Source organism: Orcinus orca, chromosome X (assembly GCF_937001465.1).
Source record: "Orcinus orca chromosome X, mOrcOrc1.1, whole genome shotgun sequence".
Lineage (NCBI taxonomy): Eukaryota > Metazoa > Chordata > Mammalia > Artiodactyla > Delphinidae > Orcinus > Orcinus orca.
In genome coordinates this window covers 103,280,163-103,307,055 of record NC_064580.1, presented here as the reverse complement: position 1 = coordinate 103,307,055, position 26,893 = coordinate 103,280,163, and the positions used below count along the sequence as shown (strand labels likewise).

General features: G+C 44.3%; 2 protein-coding genes across 2 annotated transcripts in view; one reads left to right on the top strand and one right to left on the bottom strand.

Moving 5' to 3' along the window:
- LONRF3 (LON peptidase N-terminal domain and ring finger 3) overlaps positions 1 to 26,893 on the bottom strand; it is a 204,328-nt gene that overhangs the window by 72,534 nt on the left and 104,901 nt on the right. The gene's annotated exons all lie outside the window — the stretch shown is intronic.
- The window catches only part of KIAA1210 (KIAA1210 ortholog), a 37,428-nt gene continuing 22,475 nt past the window's right edge, over positions 11,941 to 26,893 (top strand). Inside the window, exons 1-3 of the mRNA XM_049704531.1 lie at positions 11,941 to 12,012; positions 14,874 to 14,944; positions 20,859 to 21,027. Coding sequence (XP_049560488.1) covers positions 14,917 to 14,944; positions 20,859 to 21,027 — 197 coding nt within the window. The 5' untranslated portion in view covers positions 11,941 to 12,012; positions 14,874 to 14,916. The remainder of the gene's footprint in view (positions 12,013 to 14,873; positions 14,945 to 20,858; positions 21,028 to 26,893) is intronic.

Below are 26,893 nucleotides of genomic sequence, written 5' to 3'. Positions count from 1 at the left end.
ACATCCATTTCTTACGGATCCCATTTCAGCTTTTCTGTTCCAGCCAGGCCCAGTAGCCAACATGATTTATAGCAGGGTCTCCTTAAAGCGGGGTGTTTGGACTGTGTACCTCAGCATCACCCGGGAACTTACGGAACGTACAGATCTCTGGGCCCCGCCCCAATGGAAGAATCAGAATCCCTGGGGGTGAGGTCCCCGGAATCAGTGGTTGTCACGCAGGCTGGTGACTTACAGCCTTCCTCCTCGAACCCATTTTTCGCACCATTGTCCATATCTGTACTAGTAGTTTTAGAAACCCTGCTATTTCTTTTCTTTTTTTAAATTGAAATATAGTTGATTTTACAAAGCTGTGTTAGTTTCAGGTGTACAGCAGAGTGATTCAGATATATATATATATATATATATATATATTCTTTTTCAGATTCTTTTTTTTTCAGATTCTTTTAAAAAAATTTTTATTTATTTATTTTTGGCCATGCCACGCAGCTTGTGGGATCTTAGCTCCCTGACCAGGGATTGGACCCGTGCCCCCTGCATTGGAAGCACGGAGTCTTAACCACTGGACTGCCAGGGAGGCCCCTCAGATTCTTTTCGATTGTAGGTTTTTACAAGATATTGAATATAGTTCCCTGTGCTATACAACAGGTCCTTGTTGTTTATCTATTTTATACATAGTAGTGTGTTTCTGCTAATCCCTATCTCCTAATTTATCCCTCCTCCCCCACCCCCACTATTTCTTGAGCACTTACTTTGTACCAGGTGCTGTGCTATTTTTCATGCATTATCTCATGCATTCCTCAGATGCTGGCTGCGTGCTTCCCTCTCACTCTCAAGTGGACCACAGAGCAGTGTCCAGCCTGGGGAGGGGCCGGCCACCTCGCACCGCCATGTAAGCAACCCTCCTGGGCACTGCTCCCAGGGTGGCTTTTTTTGTCCCCAGGCCATTCTGACTAGGGATTCTCACACTTTAAAGTTGAAGGAAGCCTGGTAGCTTTCTTCCTTCCTGGGTCTCACTGCCACTTTTCTTTTCCTATGACGTTGTTACCCGGGTGGGAAGGGCCTGGCACACATCACTGACTTCTTCAAAGTGGAGATCCTTTGCCCTTCCCTGCCGGGAGTGACGGCAGCTGAATGAGGGAATGAGTGTGAGGGTGCCCTGAGTGCTGTGCATGGGGATCCCCTCTGCTTCTGCGGCCTGCAGTGAGCACAGGAGGGAACCAGGAATCTCCTTTCTGCCCTTGGCAGTCTGGGCCTTTCTCTCCTCCCCTACCAGCTGCCATCTAGCCTGGCCCAGCTGTGGGCCCTCTTTCTTCACCCTCTTGGTGTCCTGTCTATCCCCAGGCCCTGGGACACTCCATTTTCCAGTCCGCTGCTATCTGGTGTCCCTTGTCCTGGAATCTCCTTCCTGTGGCTTGTCAATATTTCTCCAGAAGCTTCTGGCTTCTTTTGCAGGCACTGGACCAAAGAGGTATGAGAGTCAGGTGTGAGAGCAGACTTGACCTTGGGCAGAAGGGATGTAGGTGAGCCAGGTATCACCCAAGCCTCAGTGCCCCAAGCGCATCGTTCCGGGCCAGAGTCCTCAGGCTCTTCCTGGTCACTCAGGGTTTGTGGCTGTCACCTGCCCTTTCTGCCCTCATCCCCAGCTCACCTATGCTGACACTCAGTGCTTCAGGCCGCAAGCTGTCAAACTTTTCTGCCCAGCAAATGGCCCTTCTGAAGGCGGGCTTCTCCTCCCAGGCCTTTCACTGTGACTCCAGCCTACACGGAGTGGCCCCTTCCAGTCCCTTTCGCTTTAAATGGAGCCGCCAACACAAGCGCCCTCCAGAACCTCCTGTGGCTGTGCTGCCTCCCATCCCCCAATCCTCCCATCTGAGGCTCCCCTTCACTCTCACCTTCCCTCTTCCTTGACCTCATTTACAGCTAGATCTCAGTGTTCTAGCCCTGCTTTGCTACACCCTGCCCAGCTCAGCTTCGTGATATGCTTTGGACACACTTCTCCGGCTTAACCTTGGCGCTCTGCCTCATTTCTGCTTCCCGGTCCCCTGTACCACACGCATGCATGCAACACACACTCTGGCTTCCTGTGCCATGACTCTTGGGCCCTGCAGACCCCTCCTATATGGAGTCAGTACCCAAGAGTTTAGCCTTTGAGTCCTCATCTTAAAATGAATACTTGTCCTAAAATATCATAAGAGAGCACACGACAAGTTTCTCTCACCTCCTCATTTTACAAATGCAGGAACTGGACTTCCCCAGTGGTCCAGTGGTTAAGACTTCATGCTTCCACTGCAGGGGGTGTGGGTTCGATCCCTGGTTGGGGAACTAAGATTCCACAAGCCACACAGTGTGGTCAAAAAACAACAGCAACAACAACAACAACAGAAGAACACAAATACAGGAACTGAGGCCCAGCGAGGAGCTATGTCTGGGGCAAGGCCACAAGGATAATCTGTAGGAAGGGCACAATCAGGACCCAGGCCTTCTGATTCCCAATCGAGCACTGCTCTCAATTTTTCATGTGTATCTTTTTCCTCGTGATCAGGGAGTGGGTTGGTTTAGCATAGCACTTAATGGGCTCTGGAGTCAAACTACCTCAGTTTAAATCCTGCCCTCACCAGGTACTTGCGTGTGACCCCGGGCAGTTACTTAGCCTTTCGGTTTCCTCATCTACCAAGTGGGGGAGGAGTGAAAATAAATAGTACCTACTGCACAGGATTGTTCTGAGAATTAAATGAGATGGTGTATGCAAAACACTTTAGTATCTGCACATATTAAATGCCCAGTAAATGTTAACTGTTTTATTTTGTCATTGTCTCCATGGCCCCTAAAACAGGACTCAGTATATAGTAGGTCTGCATGAAGATTTTGGGGTGCAAAGAGAGAGGCCCTGGGAAATAATATTCTGACTTTGCTGTCTGGTTCTAATGGTGGGTTCTAACTCTAATGGTCCTAATTCTAATGGTGGGTATTTTAGGCCATGGAGAAAGGGGAGATCTGGGGACCAGAGAACCTTTGGAAAACTCTTCCTGTAGCTCCAGATAAACAGCTGCTTCTTTGCCCTGTGGCAGGGCTGTCTGTGGGGTTAAGGGCTAAGGAAATCTGAGGATTTAAAGACCCCTAAACATGACCTTGACTGAGTTTGGCCAGGGCTCTCAGATTCTTGGAGGCACGTTTATTTCCGTGGGCCTGGGCCCCTTGGCGACAGTGGCACATCCTTTCTTCTGCCCGCCCCCTCCCTGGGGTGACGCAGTTCACTCTGAGACCTCTCTCTATTTCAGCCTGGAACTGGGAGACCAAAGGCTATTCATCATAACCATGAGGTGACTACCTCTCTGGCCCCCTCCCTCCCTGTGGGCTAAAGGACCTTAGATAAGACCCCAAAAGTACAAGCTGGCTTCACGAAAGTCACAGATAGTTCAGCTTGGGCTGGGGTCACATTCTTTTTTTTTTTTTTTTGCATCATAAGGAATTGTTATTTATTTATTTATTTATTTTTTACACAGATACTGTACTTTATTTTTACAAGAGATAAATAGACTGACACCAAGCATTGTAAATGTATGACCACAACAAAAGCAACAATGATTGCAATTACCAAACAGGAAACACACTCACACTATGTCATATTGACATTCAGTCCAGGAATCCTCCACTGTAACAGCTCCTTTACTTTGCAGTGAAAATTGATGTGTATATTTTTTGCCTCTGAGTCCTTGTGGGATTTTTTTTTTAATCCAAACAGAAAGGGGGACACATTCTTGTGGCTGAGTTCTCTTCCTCCTTTATCTCCCCTGCGTCTCCCGCCACGTAGAAGTCACAGCCTGCCTCAGTGCCACCAACTTCTTTTCTTCTTCTTTTGCCTTTTTTCCCTCCTTGGAGATTTTCCCCCCACACCCAACTGATGGCTTGTTGCCTGCTGGGAGCAGTGATAACAGCAACCACAACAAATACAGGATAAAACAAAAACCCTCAGACATACTCTGCTTGGGATGGACTTGAGAGCTGGTGGAGAGCTTGGGTCTAGAGCTCTTGGCATCCAACATGCACTTAAAGCTGTGACATCTATTCTCAGGGCCCCTCACCTCAATTCTGGCTCTTCCTTGAGTCTCTCAGGGTCCCCATGCTTCTCGTGCCCCTTGCTGGTACCCCACTTCAGCCTGGCCACCCAAGGGGCCCATGCTATAGACCTATCCCCTCTTAATATTTTGTGATCTCTCATCACAATATATGTGTCCAGTGAGCCATTTTTAGCAGGACTCTCTATCGTTAAAATGACCAACAAATCTTTGGCAAAGATATTAGGGGCTGATAATGACCTGGCGAGTTATCCTGCTTTCAAATCCTGTAATGGGCTAATGCATGAGATTCTTTGGGGTAGGAGTGAGTGGTCATTTAATACTTACCAGATTTTGCCAGTAAGGAGGGAGCAGAGTGTAGTGGTCAAATCATGGGCTCTGAAATCCTCCAGAACTGGATTTGAGTCCTAGCTCGATTACTTGTATGGCCTTGTCCAGATTACCCAATTTCAGTGAGACTCGGTTTCCTCATCTGGGAAATGGGGCTGAAAATAATAAAAACGAAATAACAAAGCCTACCTCATAGGGCTCTTGCGAGATTCAATGAGATAATGCATGGAAAACCATTTTCACAGTGCCAGGCTGGCACAGTTAGGACTCAGCAATTTCATTCATTGTATTAATTGTGTAATATGAATTGCCCTTGACTGTGAAAGAGCAGAGCTTTTAATTAGAGGCTATGTGGATTGACAAGACAGAATAGGACTCCCCATCAACAAGGCTCTGAGGCCGCTAAGGAGACGGAAGAAGGAACCTTTGAGGACAAGTTCTCTGCATTACTAACCCCTGCCCCCAGCAGAAGATCTAAGGGGTTAGGGGTGGCATGAGTTGGGCCTTTCTGTGCTTCTCCTGGTTTACTTTAGGGGTGAGGTACAGTGAGGAGGAAGGGAAGGCAGAACTGGAGGCAAAACCAGAGCCCTTTTATTTTTATTTTTTTTAACATCTTTATTGGAGTATAATTGCTTTACAATGGTGTGTTACTTTCTGCTTTATAACAAAGTGAATCAGCTATACATATACATATATCCCCATATCTCCTCCCTCTTGCGTCTCCCTCCCTCCCGCCCTCCCTATCCCATCCCTCTAGGTGGTCACAAAGCACCGAGCTGATCTCCCTGTGCTATGCGGCTGCTTCCCACCAGCTATCTATTTTATATTTGGTAGTGTATATAAGTCGATGCCACTCTCTCACTTTGTCCCAGCTTACCCTTCCCCCTCCCCGTGTCCTCAAGTCCATTCTCTACGTCTGTGTCTTTATTCCTGTCCTGCCCCTAGGTTCTTCAGAACCATTTTTGTTTTTTTTACATTCCATATATATGTTAGCATACGGTATTTTTCTCTTTCTGACTTACTTCACTCTGTATGACAGACTTTAGGTCCATCCGCCTTACTACCAGTAACTCAATTTTGTTTCTTTTTATGGCTGAGTAATATTCCATTGTATATATGTGCCACATCTTCTTTATCCATTCATCTGTCGATGGACACTTAGATTGCTTCCATGTCCTGGCTATTGTAAATAGAGCTGCAGCAAACACTGTGGTACATAACTCTTTTTAAATTATGGTTTTCTCAGGGTATGTGCCCAGTAGTGGGATTGCTGGGTCATATGGTAGTTCTATTTTTAGTTTTCTAAGGAACCTCCATACTGTTCTCCATAGTGTCTGTATCAATTTACATTCCCACCAACAGTGCAAGAGGGTTCCCTTTTCTCCACACCCTCTCCAGCATTTATTGTTTGTAGACTTTTTGATGATGGCCATTCTGACTGGTGTGAGGTGATACCTCATTGTGGTTTTGATTTGCATTTCTCTAATGATTAGTGATGTTGCGCATCCTTTCATGTGTATGTTGGCAATCTGTATATCTTCTTTGGAGAAAGGTCGATTTAGGTCTTCTGCCCATTTTTGGATTGGGTTGTTTGTTTTTTGATAGTGAGCTGCATGAGCTGCTTGTAATTTTGGAGATTAATCCTTTGTCAGTTGTTTCATTTGCAAATATTTTCTCCCATTCTGAGGCCAAAATATAGCAGAGGGAGGAACACTTCCAAACTCATTCTATGAGGCCACCATCACCCTGATACCAAAACCAGACAAAGATGTCACAAAGAAAGAAAACTACAGGCCAATATCACTGATGAACACGGATGTAAAAATCATCAACAAAATACTAGCAAACAGAATCCAACAGCACATTAAAAGGATCATACACCATGATCAAGTGGGGTTTATCCCAGGAATGCAAGGATTCTTCAATATACGCAAATCTATCAACGTGATACACCATATTAACAAATTGAAGGAGAAAAACCATATGATCATCTCAATAGATGCAGAGAAAGCTTTTGACAAAATTCAGTACCCATTTATGATAAAAACTCTTCAGAAAGGGGGCATAGAGGGAACTTACCTCAACATAATAAAGGCCATATATGACAAACCCACTGCCAACATTGTTCTCAATGGTGAAATACTGAAACCACTTTCTCTAAGATCAGGAACAAGACAAGGTTGCCCACTCTCACCACTCTTATTCAACATAGTTTTGGACGTTTTAGCCACAGCAATCAGAGAAGAAAAAGAAATAAAAGGAATCCAAATTGGAAGAGAAGAAGTAAAGCTGTCGCTGTTTGCAGATGACATGATACTATACATAGAGAGACCTAAAGATGCTACCAGAAAACTACTAGAGCTAATCAATAAATTTGGTAAAGTAACAGGATTCAAAATTAATGCACAGAAATCTCTTGCATTCCTACACACTAATGATGAAAAATCTGAAAGAGAAATTAAGGAAACACTCCCATTTACCACTGCAACAAAAAGAATAAAATATCTAGGAATAAACCTACTTAGGGAGACAAAAGACCTGTATGCAGAAAACTATAAGACACTGATGAAAGAAATTAAAGATGATATAAACAGATGGAGAGATATACCATGTTCTTGGATTGGAAGAATCAACATTGTGAAAATGACTACACTACCCAGATCCCTTTTAAATGGAAGCGCTGGAAGAGAAAAAGACACAGAGATAGATGACCATGAAGATTGTTCTCCTAAGTCCAGTATCCCATGAGGGCACTCACCTCTGCACCCAGGGGCATGAGCAAACAGACATCCTGGAGCTAACTAGTTGGCCTCGAGCCTGCTGAGAGCTGCTGCCGCTCCTGGCCCCTGCTGTGGAAATGCCAATCATGCCAATGACCTCGGAAAGCCCTGATTTGTACATGGACGTAGTCAAAGCCTGGGTGGAAGTCGGCATCACAGCCCTACCACCCCGAGTGAATGCTGCCAGTCAGTGGGGTGACTGTCCACGTCAGAGCCATTCTGATTACTGGTGGCTTGAGGGGTGGGAGTTCTGGAGCTCATTGTGTGATCTGAGGGGCAGCCGTCTCCATCGTGGAGTCCGAGGACTGCATTTCAAGAACTGGGTGAATCTCTGGTGTCCTCCCGCCAACCCCACACAAGGAAAAGAAGAAGGGGGAGTGATCACGCTCTGCTAGAGGTTAGCTTATTTTACAACTAGTAAGGGGAAAGGGGGCCCTTTCTCATACTTTCATTTCAGGTGGAGCCCAGGTTCCTCAATGAGTTGGCATCCCTGCAAAAGACACTTCCTCTAGAAGTAGCTGGGTTCTTCCCCTCCCCCTCCCTGGGTCATGCCTCGGAATGATCAGCTCCAAGGTTCTTCATCCACTGATTGGTGGATACACAACACACACACCTGGTTGGGGGAACAGAGTATAGCCGTATTTGAAAGGAGTTGGAGATATTCTCTTGAAGGTCGGGAAAGCCATGTCACACAAGGTGAGCCTTCAGGGGGTTAGTTTGTTCTAACATTTTGGCAAGGTCTATCCAACCTGCTCAGCCGATAACCCACTTGAGAGAGTGGCAACTTATGTTCTTCATAAAGAAGTGTTTGTGGCGGGATGGGTTGGGGAAGGGTTGCAAACAGTCCCCTCATGGGCCTCTTACCAAGTTCTGCGTTGCAGCTTACATAGCTCCAAACCTGCCCCACTTTTTGCTTCATTCTCAATTAGAGCTGGGGCCCATAGGGCTTGCATTCATATTCTATTCCTATTCATTGCTGTGTAACAGATGACAAAAATTTGAGTGTCTTACCACACAAATTCACTATCTCTCAGTTTCCATGAGTCAAGGGACTAGGCATGGTTTAGCGGGTCCTCTGCACAGGACCTCACAAGGCTGCAATCAGTGGATGAGCCAGGGCTGAGGGCTCATCTGAGGTTCAGGGTTATCTTCGAAACTGACTGGTTATTGGCAGAATACAGTTTCTTTGAGGCCCCTACTTTCTTTTTTTAAATTTATTTATTTTACTTTTGGCTGCGTTGGGTCTTTGTTGCTGCACGCGGACTTTCTCTAGTTGTGGCGAGTGGGGGCTACTCTTCGTTGCGGTGCGCGGGCTTCTCATTGCAGTGGCTTCTCTTGTTGTGGAGCACGGGCTCTAGGCGCACAGGCTTCAGTAGTTGTGGCATGCGAGGTCAGTAGTTGTGGCTCGCGGGCTCTAGAGCATAGGCTCAGTAGCTGTGGCGCACGGGCTTAGTTGCTCCGCGGCATGTGGGATCTTCCCGGACCAGGGCTCGAACCCGTGTCCCCCGCACTGGCAGGCGGATTCTTAACCACTGCGCCACCAGGGAAGCCCGAGGTCCCTACTTTCTTGATAGCTGTCAACCAAGGGTTGCTGTCAGCCACTGCCATTCTCTGCCGCTTGGTCCTCTCCACAGCACGGTACTTCGTTCCTTCAAGGCCTACAGGAGCGTGTCTGCTGCAGCTCTCAATCTCTCTGACTTCTGTATCTGACCTCTACACCCTCTTTTCAAAGAGCTCACCTGTTTAGGCCAGGCCCGCCCACACTCAAGGGGAGGGGATGTACAGGGCATACAGACCAGGGAGGCAACAACCTTGGGGGCCATCTGCCTACCACAGACTCTATGAAAAACATTTCATCCTATCAGATTGTTTTTTTTAAAAATGAGGCCAGCTGCTTCTCATTAGCATTCCCCACTCTGGGAAGGCAGAAAATCTGTCAAGCAAAGTCTTCTGAATCCTTGAATCTGAACCACGCTGTGGTTAAAACATTTCAATAACCTTGGAAGACAGGCCTTTTTCCTTGTTTTTCTCGCTTTTTTTCCCCCCCTAGAGCCCTTGTTCAGTCCTTCAGTCAGTTTGAGAAGGAAAAGGCAGTTCTGGGGCTTAAGCCCCTGAGGTTGGCCTAGAGAGAGCAGGCAAGCATTTACATAGTGACTGATAATGCAGCTTTATATCTCGGCTGGGCCAGACTCCCTGATGACCATTAGTACAGGACTTTATCCTCTTTGGAAGTGGTTCTGGAGGCCCCTCATCCTTCACTGGATAAAAACGTACATTATTTCCTCTTTCCTTACACAGCTTGCCAGCTTTTTCATGCGACTTCATGCAGAGGGGTCTTTTGCTGCAAGTGTGTCTTAGGTTGTCCCTGTATGTTTAAACAAGGGGGTCATTTCCCCACTGATGCCTATTTGTCACTGCATGCCTCCCCCAACTCCTGCATTCATCCATCCATAAAAATGCACAGTGAGAACCTTCCACATGCCTGGTGTCGTGCTAGGTGCTGGGGGTCTCCAGATACGTGAAATGGGGTCCTTGTCTTCAAGGGGATATCAGCTATGACAGGGGCACGTACAAGGGGCGAGAGCGTGAGGCAAGGCTGGTAACCTTTGAGCTGGATTTTGAAGAATGTGTAGGATTTCAAGGTTGTAGAGCTGAGGGAGGCGAGGTTCCGGGCTAAGTGAACAGCCTGTGCAGAGCACAGAGAATGCAAAAGAATGTGGTGTATTTAGGGAATGACTGGTGATTCTGGGAGACCAAACCATGAGGGTGGGAATGGGGTTGGACTGCTGGAGAAGGGAGGGGGGCAGGGAGCACCCGATCGCTGAGAACTTTGTGAAGAACTTGGCTTTTGTCCTGCAGGCAGCAGGATGTCGGTGAACTAGTCTAAGCTCATGGTCAGATTGGTATTTTAGAGAGAGCGTTGTGACTTTTTTTTTGAGATACCACTGAGGTGACATTTTGCTAAATATCATAAATAAAAATAGAGACCAGCCTGGAGGCAGTGCCGAGGCCGCTATTAAAGAGCCCTGGTATAATTAAGGAACCAATTCACTTTAAACTTATATTAGCCATGAGACACATGAAAGAAATACAGTCTTTTGTCCTCTGTGAGGAGATACTGGGGAAGCAGAGCTCTGGTTAATAAGTCAGCCTGGGGTAAATGGAAAGAAGTTTTGCCAGTGGTGGTATCTCTTCCTGAAACCTCCTCTAGGAGGATCTGGGCCTCGCCCAGCTGAGTGGGGCTCCACACACAGGAGTCCCGTGTCCGGGACACCCGGGAGTATGCTCTCTGTGACAAGGACAAGAGGCGCCCACCTTGCTGGGAGGGAAGGCAGGGCCTGCTAAGCTGGCAAGGAAGGAGCTTCCCGCCCCCCCACGACAAGTCTTCCTTTGCGTCCTGTAGCATGCCTCGACTTCTAAAAAATTTCTGACCACAAAGATGGTTCTTACGTTACTTCTCCTTCTTTCGCTGAATGTACGCATTCATTGAACAAACATTTAGCAGGTGCCTGACAGATGTACCAGGTACCATTCCAGGTGCTGGGGGATCCAGTGATGAACAAAATGGACAAGGCCCCTGCCCTAATGGAATTTACATTCTAGTAGAGGAGACAGATAAGAGACTGTAACTAAATTAATATAGAATATAATTTCAGACATCGATGAGTGCTACGAAGATGTTAGTAAAGGATAATGTGATGGAGAGAGACTAGATACTTTAACTAGGATGATCATGGAGGTCCTCTCTGGGAGGGACCCTTTGAGCTGACTTGAATGCTATAAAAGAGGCAGCCATGCAGCTAGCTGGGGAAAGAGCCCTCTGGGCAGGGGGAGCAGCAAATGCAAAGACCCTGAGATTGAAAGGGGCTGGCTGTGTTGGGGATTAGCAAGAAGGCCAGTGAGGCTGGAGCACAAGGAGAAAGTGGGAGGGTAGCAGGATGGGTGGTCAGTCGGGGGGACGTGGGCATGGGGCCAGAGCACATAAAACCCAGGAGGAGTGAGTGTGAGGGGACCCAATCGGCCGATATGCACTGTTAGGTGGAGATGTTGGATAGACAGTTGGCTATAGGAATATGGAGTTCAGGGATGAGATCCAGTCTAGACATAGAAATTTTGGAGTTCAGTGTCTAGATAGTATTCATAAGGTGTGAATGAGATCATCTAGAATATGGTAGTCCCTAGACCCATGTGACTACCGAGCAGTTGAAACGTGGCTAAGTCCGAATAGAAATGTGCTATACGTGAAAAATACAAACCAGATTTCAAAGGCTTAGTATGATAAAAAGAACATAGAATATCTCATTGATACTATTTTTTATAATGATTACATGTTGAAATGATAATATTTTGGTTCTACTGACCTAAGTAAAATATATTATTAAAAGTAACTTCACCTGTTTCTTTTTGCTCTTTTGAACGTGGCTACTAGAAAATTTAAAATTACCTACGTGGCTTGCAATTGTGGTTCACGTTAACATTTCTATTTAATGGCGCTGGTCTAGGAAATGACTGTAGATAAAGAAAAGGGCCAAGGGTAGAGCTCGCGGGTGCTACAACATTTCAGAAACAGGGAAAGGAGAAAGATACAGCAAGGGAGGTTGAGAAGAAACAGCCAGTGAGGTAGGAGGAAAATGAAGGGAGTGTGATGTTCAGAAAGGCAAGTGATAACATTATTCAAAAAAGAGGGAGTGTCACATGCTGCTGGGAGGTCAAGTAACAGATGGGTGGATTGAACGAGAGCAGTTTTAGTGGAGCGGTTTGGAAGCAGTTGGATTTGGAAGGCCTGTTGGAGAGAGTGCAAAAGAATAAGAAGTGAAGACATAAAGGTAGTAAGTATAGATAACCTTTCAGAGTTTGGCTTTAAAGGGAGGCAGAGAAATGGGTGGTAACAGGAAGAGGATTTCGAATCAAGGGGAGGTTTATATGTTTTGTTGTGGTTGTTGCTTTGTTTGGAAGAGGAGGTAGCTCAGCTGATGGTTCTACTGTCCTCAGGGCCTGCAGTCGGGGATACAAGGTAAGTATGCCAGAAAGAATTTGAGACAGTTTAAACTCAAAAGTTAGTTAGATCCAATGTTTCTATTAGCGCTCCAGGGATGCAGATGCCGCCATGATGCCCTCTTTCTTTGTTCTCCCTTTGTCTTTCATATTTTTCTCTTTGGTTATCATTCCCCTTTCTTCTTCTGCCCCGACAGTGGTGGGTCAGGGGCAACGTTAGCCTGCTGTGGCCTGGCATTTTGGAAAATGGGCTTCTTTTCCATGGGCTTCTCTAAAGCTCAGAGGTAGTTTATTTCCCCAGTGTCTAAGAAGCGTTTCTTAGTGGCAGGGGCTGGGGTGCTGCCATGTTTATTAAGATGGCCCAGGGACTCGCCAGTGATGTGAATTGCTCCTGGCCCAAGGAATTCTCCTGTTCTCCCGCTGAATTTCTGAGGGCCTTCTGAATTTCCCTACCCCTCTGCTCTGTCCAGATCTCCAGATGGAACTTGTGTATGTGTGTGTATATGTGTGTGTGGTAATTAGTGAGCATTGTGTGGGCCTGGGGTTGTCATCTTCAGGTAGAATTATGATATTGGCTCATAGAGTTTGAGTGACTTGAATAAAGTGTCGATACCTTTCAGCCAAAGCCCACCTGCAACACACCTGCTGTTGAACAAGCTAGGTTTATTCCTCATTGCAGCGAGAATGAACGTACCCTGTGGGGAACCATAGGACTTCTCAGTGAGAGGGTCTCAAGCCATCTTGACACCAGGACCCTGTCAGCTCTCCCTGTGGTTTGGAAGCTTTTGCTTTCCAAAGGCCTCAGTCACTCTCAGTGGGTGACCTCTCAAATTCACCTTAACCTCAGAGCCTGTGGTCACCCCTCTCTAGCTCCAGAGAAGCATCAGGGGCTTAACGGCTAGAGGGCAGCACACGATGGGCCTGGAGCCCATCCATGAAACAGCAATGGCAGCTTGACTGTTTCTGGGAGCAGGACAGATCCAGTGTAGGGAGGGGGCTCCAGAATCTACTTAATCCAACCTGATGGTACTTGAGTCAGACACATCGAGACCCCAAGGCGAGCTATGAGGAGGGCAGTCTCTGCTTGCCTCTCCGCGGCATTCTTGCTCTTTTCTCTGGGTCTGCTGATCAGATCCCCCCTCCCCTCCACCCACAAACTCCCATCAAAAATGTCAGCATTGATTTATAAAGGTTTGATTATCAACTGACATGCTTCCCTGGCTGGAAGGCTAGACTGAAAACGTACAGTAGGCTCTCAATTGATTATCTGCACTAGTGGAAAGGAGCCCAGGGACAGATAATTCTCCCGTGATATAGAATCAGAGTCATGGGAGGATTACCCTTTTGATGGTCACTTTGGTTGTTTCCCACTTTGGACTGCTTAAAACAATGCTGTGATAAACATTCTTGCGTATATATTTTTGTGTACAAGTGTGAGTATAGCTACAGGGTGAAGTTCTAGTGGTGATGCTACTGGATCAAAAGGTATGTGTATTTTTAACTTTTGATACTGTGAAATTGTTCTTCAGAGAGCAATTTACACTTCATAATGTATGAGCGTGTCCACTTTTCTCATCCTTGTCAGCATGGAATATCATCAAAATTAAAACTTTTGGACAATCTGATAGGTAAAAATGTTAACTTGATACTTTGATTTACATTAATTATGAGTAGGACTGAGCTTTTCTTTATGTATTTCTTTTTCTATAAACTTCCTGTTGTATCCTTTGCCCCATTTTATATCCAGTTGTTTGTCATTTATTGGTTTATATGCACTCTTGACAAATTAAGAAAATTGGCACCTTTATCTATATTTGTTGTAAGTATTGCTTCCTAGTTTGTTATTCTTTTGTAAACTCTTTACTCTTTTTGGCCAAAAGTTAAAAGGTTTTATGTAGTCAACTATCTCAGTTTTTTTCTTTATGGCTTATCTATGCAATTTTGTCTGCCTGGGCACACCCATGAATAGTAACAGACCTCCAAATGTAATGGGCCCCAACACAAAGCAATAGATCAGGTTTTGTACATTTGCCTTTTATATTTTGGTAACAGCTTTATTGAGCTATAATTCACATATTATACAATTCACCCATTTAAAGTGTACAAGTCAATGCTTTCTAATATATTCAAAGATTTGTGCAACCATCACCACAATTAATTTTAGAACATTGTCATCACCTCAAAAAGAAACCCTGTACTCTATCACTCAAAAAAAACACCCTCGTCCCTCTAGCCCTAAGCAAGACACTTTCTGTGTCTATGTGTCTGCCTATCCTGGACATTTCATATATATGGAATCATTGTCTTTTTTTTTTTTTTTTTTTTTTTTTGGCGGTACGTGGGCCTCTCACTGTTATGGCCTCTCCCGTTGCGGAGCACAGGCTCCGGACGTGCAGGCTCAGCAGCAATGGCTCACGGGCGCAGCCGCTCTGCGGCATGTGGGATCTTCCTGGACCGGGGCACGAACCTGCGTCCCCTGCATTGGCAGGCGGACTCCCAACCACTGCGTCACCAGGGAAGCCCCATTATCTTTTTTAAGGAAGAATAATTCTCTCTAATGGCAATTTCCTTTGTATATCTTTTCTTGCATAGTTTAAGAATCTAACTGGAGGATAAGGAGTAGGGTAAAATGATTGTATTATATCCTAGATAGTAAATGATTTTTTGTTTTTTCCTCTATATTTTATTTTAGTGATTGAACTATAGCTGAATCACTAAGTGAAATTTCTGGCAGTATGGAAGTTCTGGAGTCCAGTGATGAGGGTAAGTAACCCAATAAAATCTTGGTAACTAGAACGAGATTTGTTTAATGTGTTTAACCCCTAGAAAAAGAATCAAGTCACAGAAAACAAGTTCATATCAAATTTCTAATGGCACTAGACTCAGTCCATATTTAGTTTTCCATCTTCTAATCTCTTCTCTTTCATCTCAAACTCTGATAGTCAATAGAGTTTTGTCTAGGCCCTGCAATCTTCTTTGGGGATGGTTAGCAGGTTCCATTTACTAAGGCATGAGAAGAATTTCTGCTTAATCAGAAAAAAAAAAATCAGAGCAGGCCAGGATCTGAGAGATTCAACTGAGATTTTGCTGTAGATAGGAATCCAGACTTAACCAACAGATAAATTTGTAATTTGAGGAGTCAAGGGGGGATAGTAACAAAGAAGCCACCATAGGCTTCTGTTAAATGGGAATCAATTTACAAAAATTTCTTTTGCAAAACCTATCCATTGCATAAATTATGGTGCCACCTGTGAATGATAGGAGACCATGAGTGGGGTAATAGAGAGGCAAAGGTCACTAAACAATGATACGCTTTATTGACACTGGAAAAAGGTGGGGGGAAGGGGAGGAACCATAAGACACAAGATGAGCCATTGCATTTAAAGGCAGAACTGAATTTAACAGTTCACTGGGTGTTTGCTGAGTTTTCTTAGTGTGGTGCAGAAGACTTGGTCTGGAAGGACAGAGAGAGGGGAACCTTCTTGTGGCTTCCTGGAGGCCCTTCATCTCTGTGTCACCATTGTTCAGTATTGGGTCTCAGAGAGACTGATTAGACACTCAAAAGTTTGTAGTGAATGAATGAATAAATGAATGAATGATAGGCCTCCTCACCAAGGCAACCCCAACTGCCAAATGAACTGATCTATCTTTCTGGATATGAGCTAGACAGGTGCCTAGAGAAAAAGGTGTCAATGCGCTGCATCCTGATAAAGGGTGGAGGTAAGGAAATGCCCTTTCTCTGTTCCCAAGATGTTTTTCTTACAGAGACCCAGCATTTGGGTACATGTTTAGTATTAGCCATTGCCAGCCAGAGAATAAGGTGCTGTTGGGAGGTTGAAGGGAAGAAAGGCTGGTTAGAAGAGTCTTCTTTCCAAGCAGCAACACAAGAGAACAAGGTCACCATTATGCGCGACGCATTTTGAAAGCTCAAGTGCAACCCAGAAGGGCTGCCTGTGTGCGTGGTAAATAAGCAAATACACAACCCAAAGCAATGATCTCTTCATTGGATTTAAGTGTGTTCTTGTCTGGGGGAACGGGAGAGGACTGCTTCCATGGGCTGTTTTCTGGTCTGTGATGCACTGCAGGCCCTCGGTGGATGAGGATGTTGAAAGCTACTGCCTGTTTGGGGATATGTAGTCCTTGGGCTTGGACAGAGAAGTCAATGGCTTCGTTACAGAAGTCCAAACAGCAGTCAGCTCACTGACCACCACTGCTGTGCCTTGTGGTGGCATAAGTTACCCGGTGTATAGGTGACCTCCATAGACATTGCTGGATACAAATGTGGGTTTTGACCCAAACCTGCTGTCTAGGTCTATCTACCCTTTACACTTTCAGCAACTTTGGAAACCAGCCCACACAGAGCTCAGCTGCTGGCAATATATTTTTTAAAATAAATTTATTTATTTATTTATCTATCTATTTTTGGCTGTGTTGGGTCTTCGTTGCTGCACGCGGTCTTTCTCTAGTTGCGGTGAGCGGGGGCTACTCTTCGTTGTGGTGCGCAGGCTTCTCATGGCGGTGGCTTCTCTTGTTGCGGAGCACGGGCTCTAGGCGCACGGGCTTCAGTAGTTGTGGCTCGTGGGCTCTAAAGCACAGGCTCAGTAGTTGTGGCACACGGGCTTAGTTGCACGTGGGATCTTCCCGGACCAGGGATTGAACCCGTGTCCCCTGCATTGGCAGGCGGACTCTCAACCACTGCGCCACCAGGGAAGCCCCAGCTGCTGGCAATTTAAAGGCACCCCTTTGCAAAAGAAAGTTTGAAAGGCCAATTTACACCAGTGAATATATGGCAAGTGTCTCGGATTCCATTAGGGTTTCGAAAGTAACATAGCACGTGGACAGTTCCCAGCTTTGTATCTCACTCCCAGGGTCTCCATACACGGGGTCTGGTGCTGTCGGGGATGGAGAGCTCTCCTAAGCCAGAGCAGGCTGAAGACTTGGACTCTTGCAGCTGAGCTGGATGTCTGGCAATGGGTTGCTTAGTAAGGCTATGTCCAATTTTCAAGTCACTGCCCCAGATCAATGGGCAGCCCACCCCACCTCTTGGAGTCTCCCCAACTCCCTACCAATGAAGCTATACCACCACTATACCCAGAGCTACCCCCGAGGGAGGAAAGGAAACATTCTTTGCCTCCTAGTGGCCAAGGTTGAAAGAAACATGCATTGCTTAAGGTATTTTAAATCCTCGTGGGAAAATAAGTTGTTTCTGCCGAGCAAAAAACGGAAGACTGGGGAAACATTGGAATATATGCATACTTAATTTTTAACACCTTTTACAGTTCTATAGTCACTAGTCATTTGGTTAATTTAGGAACATAAAAATGTGTTAATGCATAATTTGGTTTGCTCATACAATGACTATGTTTGGTACATTCAGTTTTACAACCTGAAAAGTTTATTAGAAGTGTTTTTATTCAGTTCTTAAGTGTTTGTAGATTGTGTCACCTACTGATTCTGTCCCCTCTGTCTTTGCTGGTTTGTGAAAAGCAGGTTTGCAACTCCAAATCGTCTAGCTTTGCCCTCCTCCCTTCCATTCTGGGATTTCAAAGCAAGGAGGGCAATAATCATTATGTTTCCAAACACTCTGAGCAGAAAGTTGTTCTCGTTTCAGAAGGCCAGAAGGAGATCCATCTGTCAAGAATCGATAAATGTCATTCCTTCTGTTTGAAAAATGGCGGTGCCTGCAAAGGCTCCTTCCCGCTTGTGAGGGGACGCTGCCCAGTTCATCCTCACTGGGCAGGAGTATTTAGTGGTGTGTTGGAGCTACCTTACGCTGGCTTGGGAGGCTGTGCACATCTCTCCCTAAATGTCATGTTAGTAGCTTGAAATTGACCATGATGGGAGGATTTACACCACAGAAGTAGGCAGATATTACAAATAAGGGCATTTTCCCCAGAGATCCAGTTGGTAAATACATCTCAGCAAAAAACTGATTATAGTGATTAGTATAGTATAGTAATCAGGATTTTACAGAAAAATCGCACTATTTCATGGATTTTAGAAATCCTTTGGGGGTGGGAAGATTAAGAAAGAAGGCCGGAGAGCAAAATATAGATTACTCTAGAGCCAGCCTACTGCATCCTGTATACTTCTCAGCACTTTCACGTTGAATCCTCACAGTGGTTCTATGAGGTCAAATAGCATTTTAAATAATTTATTATCATAGAAATTAGTTTAATTTTGTCCTTAAAAAATTGAAGAAGGAAGCTTGGGAAAACATGTTTCCTATTGTACCTTTGCTCTTTATTCTGTCTATCTCAAGGTAGAATTGCCAAGTTTATCCTAACCATGACCCTATCTGTATAGGTACATCCTAGTAGATGAGATATTCCTCAAATCATTCAAAACTGAAGTTACTTAAGCAACGATTACCAAGCACACAGGCCTACCACCTTCTTGTATTGCCCCAAGCCGTGCTGGCTTCTGCTTCTAATCATGTATATTTTAGAGTTCACTATTGAGTTATAGATATGGGGTTCTTCCCCTTATCGCTAGATAGAGTAGATGGATAGAATTGATAGATCAATTCTACAGATAGAATTGAATCTGGTCTTAATAGACAATTATTGATTCTCTAATTTTATCTCACATTTATTAGCATTTACTACATGCCAGATCTTATGCCAAGATCTTTACCACATTATTTATCATTTATATCAACCCCAATAAGGGCCAGTGTATAAATTATAGGATGCTTAAGGATGGCTCTGCCCAGTGTTCTCAATTTAAGGGAAGTGACAAGCTGTGTTGGTACTCTGCACCCCTCAATGGACTCAGTTGTCTCTCGAGTGTCACAGCGTGCTTTGCACTGTGCTAGTTGCTAAAGAGGATGCTAAAGAGGCCCTGCCTACAGCCTAGATGTGGGAGACAGTAGCTAAGACGTAGAACCGTATCTTATTTCTTTCTCACTGATACCCAAAACATAGTAAGTGCTTGACCTTAATAAACGTTCATTGAATAGGTGAATGAATGAATGAATGCGCAGACTAGAGAACATTCAGATGCAAAACTTGTGGTGCCGACAGTCAAGTTTTAGGTGTACAGAGAGGAGCATGAATTGTAGTGATGGTGGGAAACTGGACTTAAGTCAGGCCTTGAAGTTTAGAAACCTTTCGAATAGGCAGGCCTAGGATTAATCAGTACACAAGCTGGCCATAGCGTTCAGCGCTAGAAGGAGCGCTACTTCAGCATTTCCCAAAGTGTGTTTTGCCAGACATTCTGCATACACGCGTTGGAGAGACAACACCGTTACCCCGTTTCTTGGCGCTACACCATACACATAGGCATGCTGAAGTTTCAGAAGAGTCTTGTTGCAAAGCACACCCTTAAACTCTGTTTAATCAGCATTTCCCAGATTGACGAGACTGCAAACCCCCTTTTCATGCAACAGACCTATGAGTATCCCTCTGAACGTACTCTGGGAGATGCTGATTAGCGTGATCCCCTTATTTTCCAGCTGAGCCCCAGAGAGGTTGAGTGACTTACCCGAGGTCACAGAGCTAATCGATAGCAGAGCCAAGCCCGGGATTCCAGAGTTTTCTGACTCTTCGGTGGTGCGTTCCGTCACACCACTCAGTCTTTCTAATGGCAGCCTTGTCGGCAATTCCCTTGGCTGGACCCTTCACTGCCGCTGCAGCATTGCTGTGCTGACAAGAGCCCTTCCAGAGGCCAGGCTGTTGGAAATTGGAATGAGACACCTGAGTTGGTAAATTATTGCATGCGAAGCAGTAAGAGTTGGTTCCTTGCCTCTGAAGAATGCAGTGCAAACTCCCCTGCCTTTTCCCCTCTTCTACTGAGCCCTGATAAAGATATATGTGTTTACTAGGAAGCTCAAGAAAGCCCAAACACAGCCTGAGGAGCATTTAAAGCTCACATTCCTTACTGCTGCAGAGGGCATCAGCACTGTAGATAATCTGAACCAATCAGTAATAATTGAAGAACATACACAATGCACATAACACACACACACACACACACACACACACACACACACACACTCACACACATCCTCCCTTGCAAAACTCTTTCGTAGGTGATTTTGTCATGTCCTTTGCACAGGGAGCTTCTTTGCCCAGCAGCCCTTTCTTCCCCGTTCCCAGCCCTCTCCCTTGCTCATAAATCCCTTCCTTGAGGATGTCTTCCCTGACTGCACCAACCCCACTGCACTCACTCCTTGGGTGTGCATCCTTTCAGCACACAGGTTGGGCAGTACCAACTCCCACAGGGATTTCCAAGGGTCCTGAAGAGTTTGTCACATGTGGAAGCTTTGCTCCCCAACTGGATCACCATGACTCCAGCGACCGGGGTACCAAGTGCTTATGTTGGCTCAAGAATTGCTGCCTATGAATGAACTTCTTAGGGCCAGGAAAGAGGTGTGTGTTCATAGTTGAAACTGAGTGGCAAGTGAACGCATGGTGAGTTGAGCCAGAATAGAGGCTGCCCAGAGGCCACAAGCTGGGATCTGAGCTTCTGCTTTCACCAGAAACTCAGCTACTTTGTTAGTGAGTTACTAAGAGGAGAACAAACCGGATGAATGGTGCTGTGGGCACTGGGGATGAGGGCCGAGACCTGGAGGGCCTCTGGGATCATACTCCTCATTCCTGCAACGAAGGCCGTTTCCTCTCCTGTCTTCCCTTCCACCATCACACTCTGCCTCACTTTCAATTCTAACTTCCAGGAAAGGAGAAATCCAAATTTAAAGGCTTCAAGAGATTTTTTGGGAAGAAGAAGAAAAAAGAGCCTGAAGATGCCCAGGGAAAGAGGAACCTCAAACCAAACTTGTCCAGTGATAGTACTAACATCTCTTCCGTGAAGCCAGTTTGGGAAGGTCGACAAACCAAGCCTAGGTAAGCTCCGGTGGGGTGGGGAGTGGGGGCGGGGCAAGGGGCAGGTAGCTAGATCCAGGTCCCCCTTTGGCAGCCAAGTCTCCAATGGGCCTTTGGTCCCAGGGACTCTTGGCCTCCCTGCCTGTGGGAGCTGGGCCTGGAGGTCTTTCCCTGTATGCGTGTGTGTGTGTGTGTGTATATATATATATATACATATATATACATGTTTGCCGTCTGGGCTGCACAGCTCAGTGCGTTGCACGGAGTATGACAAATGCATACCCCCTCCCCCAAGAGTGCTGCGTGAGAGGGTGCGGGTAGATCAGGGCAACCTGCGCAGTCACAGCTACAATGAGATGTAGGGGCCTACCATTAGTTAGGAGCCAGAGGACTCTGTTTCATAAGGTAAGGATGGCCTCCGTCGTTTAGGAAGCTTGAGCTGGTTTGCTTGTCCTCAGACTCCAGATCTCTTAATGTGTGATTAAAGTCTTAGATAGTGAAGCCATCTAGCTGGGTTGGGGCATAAGGATGAAATCACTGTGTTAATGTAAAAACAAAAAAGCAAGCAAGCAAAGAACCCAAATTCATTTCTCCCTCCATCCCAGGAGACTGGGGTAAATGCTGTAACTGGTCACAGAAGGTATGGGGAAGACTGTTTCTCAGCCAACATTGCCACTCCTATTCAAATTTTCATCTTTGAAGCCTCAACTTCCACATCTTATTGTGGAAAATCTGGACACCCAGTACCTGCAGCTCTTCCTGGATCAATTGGATTCCTGTCTATGGAGTTCCACTTGGGTCTGTTCCCCTGGCCTTAAATTCCGACTTATCTGGACTCCCTACAGAGCTCACGTGTACTGCTACCCATTCCCTCAAGGCTTTACTTGGAGGTAATGGGATAGTTAGCAAACATGTTATACTGCCCACTCACAGCACGTAGGTCTCCTTAAAAAGGACCTTAATGAGTGCATTGAATGTGAGGTATTTCAGATAGCTTTACTAGCAAGGGAGATGGTTTTGCAAAGGGGCTTGCCTCATACCTCACAAATCATACCATTATAGACCATTGCATTAGAGGTCTAAGGAAAACTGAGACTAGCCCTAAGAAAAACCCAGAGGGTGAGGTGGGAGAGGGAAGTTTGGGTTTATTCTGATTTGTCTCTACAAATTGGCAAGGGCTGTCTCTACTGAAGTTCTACCTTGCCCCTTTTTACTTGTGCCTCTCCCTCCAAAATGGTCCACTTAGTCTGATGTATTCTCCAGACTAAGAAGGTGTGGGCATGTGCACCTCTGGGGCGGGGAAGGGAGGAAAGGAGAGCGAGAGGGAGTGGGTGTAAGTGCATGAACTAGTTCATACATGAGGAAGGGTGTTTTTCTAAGGACCTGAGATTGGTCTTTTTTTTTTTTTTTTTTTTGCAAGGAGCGTAAATTAATTAAAAATATACCTTAGGAGGCCTGAAGTTCACCCCTGACCCGAACCTCTTGCTTAATTGCTAGGGGAGAAACCCTGGAGAATATCACTTGGGAGTTAGGGAGATCAGATCCATTGAAGCGATCCATTGAAGCGATCAATCATAACAAAACTTATGGCCAGCCCTCTCCTGTGCTGTACAATAGGTCCAGTATCTATTTCCAAGAGTGTTTTAAGCTGTATCTGATAGAACAGACAAATCCCATTCCTCTGTTTGATTCTTTCGTGGGTGCTGGTGTACTACACTTTATTGCCTTTAATTAAGGCCAAGATTTTATTTAGATTTGGGATGTGTTTTCTTTGCCTCCAGGGAGTGGACAGGAGGTTTGGTTTCCGACAGACCTGACCACAGCTGGTGCTAATGTAATCCTTTGATCAGGGAGGGCTTGACACTAGAGAGCCAGTGCAACGATTATACTCTGGCTGACGCACGGCATGGAAATGACAGAGTTTCTAAGCCCACTTATGGTCTAAGATTTCCTTGCAGTTTTTCTGCACAAAGCAGGGGAGGTGGAGTCGTCACAGATCCTACACAGGTCTCAAGCCTGATTTGAGCCAGCAGGTCATAGAGAAGCAGTGAATGGAAGTGTGTATGTGTGCGTAATGAGCGAACGTGTAGAGATGCTCTCCCAGTGCTGCATCAGAAACAACTCCATTGTGTTCCTCTGGAGTCATGTTAATTTTCTGCTATTTTCATAAAGCAGAGAACCTTGCCTTCACCACCAGGGCCACCTGGGTAGGAGAGTTTTAGGGAAAATGTGGGTAGGACTTTACTACAAAGTGGCAGACATCTGCCTCCTCTCCTCCCTGCTGGCCCACAAGCCACCTTAGCGTGGGTGCCATTTTAATCCCCAGAACACCACATTGTCCTCGGAGTGTGTCACAGTCAAATATCCCGTGTGCTCATCCCTCAGCCAGGCAGGCTAACAACGACAAGGTGGGTGCTAGCCCTACACTGCCTGAGCTGCTACTCTAGTTACCATTTACAGATTCTTTTTAAAAATGCCAACCTACATGTATAATTTGGTAAGAAAGGTAATAAATGGAAAAAAAGTATTTGAAGTATTAAAAATTACTTTAACAACATTTTCATCCCTCCCTAAAAGAACCCCTGTACCCATTAGCAGTCAACCCCAGTCCAATCATAGGTGGCCACTTATCTACTTTCTGCCTCTGTAAATTTGCTTATTCTGGATATTTCATATATATGGAATCATACAATATATGGTCTTTTGTGACTGGCTTGATTCCCTTAGCGTGTTTTCAAGAGTCATCCATGTTGTAACATGTATCAGTACTTTATTCCTTTAAAAATTGAATTGTATTCCACTGCCTGGATATATTACACTTTATGCACTCATCAGTTGACATATATTGGGTTATTTCCACCTTTGGGCTATTATGAAGCATGCTGAGTTAGATATGTGTCTAAGTTTTTGGATAGATAGATTTTTATTTCTCTTGGGTCTATACCTAGGAGTGAGGTTGCTGGGTCACGTGGTAAGTTAATGTTTAATTTTTCAAGGAACCACCAGACTGTTTTCCAAAGTGTCTGAATTCTTTTACATTCCCACCAGCAGTGTATGGGGTTTCCAATTTCTCTACAACCTTGCCAATACTTGTTATCTTAGTTTTGTTTCTAGCCATTCTAGTGGGTATGACGTGGCATTTCATTATAGTTTGAATTTGTATTTCCCTGCTGACTAATGACGTTGAGCATCTTTCCATGGGTTTGTTAGCTATTTGTATGCCTTCTTTGGAGGAATGTTTATTGAGATCCTTTGTCCATTTTTAATTAGGTTATCTCTAACCTAATTATCTTATTTTTTCTATCTATTTATTATCTTATTTTTTTATTTTTTGAATGAAAGATTCTTTAAATTCTATTGTGCTTTACAATTTTCAAAAGTTTCACACACATGATTTCATATAATCCCATAGTGATCCTTTTCCCCCCTTACCTCTGTATTGCCCTTCCACCTTCCCTCTCCCCACTGGTAACCACTAGCTTGTTCTCTGTATCTGTGAGTCTGTTTCTTTTTGTTATATTCACTAGTCTGTTGTAGTTTCTAGATTCCACATACAAGTGCGATCACACAGTACTTGTCTTTCTGTCCTACTTATTTCACTAAGCATAATGTCCTCCAAGTCCATCCATGTTGCTGCAAATGGCAAGATTTCATTCTTTTTTACTTTTATTATTGAATTGTAAGAGTTTCTTGTATATTCTAGATACAAGTCCCTTATCAGGTATACAGTTTTTCTCCCATTATGTGGGTTGTCTTTTGAAGTACAAAAGGTTGTAATTTTGATGAAATCTATTTATCTGGTTTTTTTCCTTTTGCTGCTTAAGTTTTTGGTGTCATGTCTAAGACTCCATTGCCAAATCCAGGTTATGAAGATACACCCCTATGATTTCTTCTAAGAGTTCTGGCTCTTATATTTCGGTCTTTGACCCATTTGGAGTTAATTTTTATATATGGTATGAAATAAGGGTCTAACTTCATTCTCTTGCATGTGGCTATCCAGTTGTCCCAGCACTATTTATTAAAAAAACTATTCTTTCCCAATTGAATGGTCTTGGCACCCTTCTTGCAAATCAGTTAACCATAGATTAATGGGTTCATTTATGGAATCTCCCTTCTATTTCATTGATCTGTATGTCTATCATGCCGTACTACCCTGTCTTGATTACTGTAGCTTTGTAGTAAGTTTAAAATTGGCAAGTGTGAGTCCTCCAACTTTATGCATCGTTTTCAAGATTGTTTTGGCTATTTGTGGTCCCTAGCACTTCGCTTTGAATTTTAAGATCAGCTTGTCCATTACTGCAAAAAAAAACTTAAGGCAGCTGAAATTTCTAAAGAGATTGCATTAAATCTGTAGATCAATTTGTGGAGTATTGCCCTCTTGACAAGATTGTCTTCCAATTTGTGAACATAGGCTGTCTTTCCATTTATTTAGATCTTCTTTAATTTCTTTCATCAGTGTTTTATAGTTTTCAGAGTATAAGTTTTACACAGCTTTCATTAAATTTATTCCTATTTTATTCTTTTTTATAAAAAATTTTAAATTGAAGTATAGTTGACACACAATATTGTTAGTTTCAGCTGTGCAACATACTGAGTCGATCAAATACATTATGAAAGGATCACCATGAGAAGTTTAGTAGCCATCTGTCACCACACAAAATTATTACAGTATTATTGACTATAGTCCTTATGTTGTATAGTACATCCCCGTGACATTTATTTTATACCTGGGAGTTTGTATCTCTTAATCCCCTTCACCTATTGAGCCCAGCCCCCCACCTCCCCTCCTCTCTGGCAACCACTAGTTTGCTCTCTGTTTCTATAAGTCTGTTTCTGTTTTGTCTTGATTTTTGTTTTGTTTTTTAGATTCCACATATAAGTGAGATCATACGGTATTTGTCTTTCTCTGTCTGATTTATTTCACTTAGCATAATAATCTCTAGGTCCATCCATATTTTATTCTTTTTGGTGGTATTGTAAGTGGAAGTGTTTTCTAAATTTCACTTTTGGATTGTTCATTGCAAGTATATAGAAATACAATCAATTTTTATATATTGGTCTTGTATCCTGCAACCTTGCTGAACTCATTGATTAGCTCTAGTAGTTTTTAATGGGTTCCTTAGGAGTTTTATACTCAGATTATGTCATCTGAGATTAGAGATAATTTCACTTCTCCCTGTCCAGTATGGATGCCCTTTATTTCATTTTCTTACCTGATTTCCCTGGCTAGAACCCAGTACAATGCAGAGTAGAAGTGGTGAGAGCAGACATCCTTGTCTTGTTCTTGATCCGAGGGAGAAAGCATCCAGTCTTTCATCATTATGATAGTAGCTGTGTGTTTCTCACAGATGTTCTCCATCAAGGTTGAGTGTATTTTTCATGAAAAAATGTTGGATTCTACAAATGCTTTTTCTGCATCTATTGAAGTGACCATGTATGTGGTTTCTTCTTTTTATTCTATTGATATTGTATATTACATTAATTGGTTTTCATATATTAAAGTAACCTTGCATTCCTTGCAAGTCCTACTTGGTCATAGTGTATAATTCTTTTTATATCCTGCTGGATTCAGATGGCTAGTATTTTATTGAAGAATTTTGCATCTATATTCATAAGATATATTGGTTTGTAGTTTTCTTTTCTTGTGATGTCTTTGGTTGAAAATTTTAAAAGGTGAAATATATTTCCACATCCCCAAAGGAGTGTCTTGTGCCTTTAGCCTTTCATTTGCTTCTAACTTTCCCCTGATTTGTCCTAACGTAATTCTTATCAACCTGGTTCCATTCCCAATCAGAAGGTGTTTCCATCTGGGTTTAGCAAGCTGGAGGTGAGTAGGGTGGGTGCATAAGATGAATTTGAAAATAGGACAAATATATTGCAGAACCCT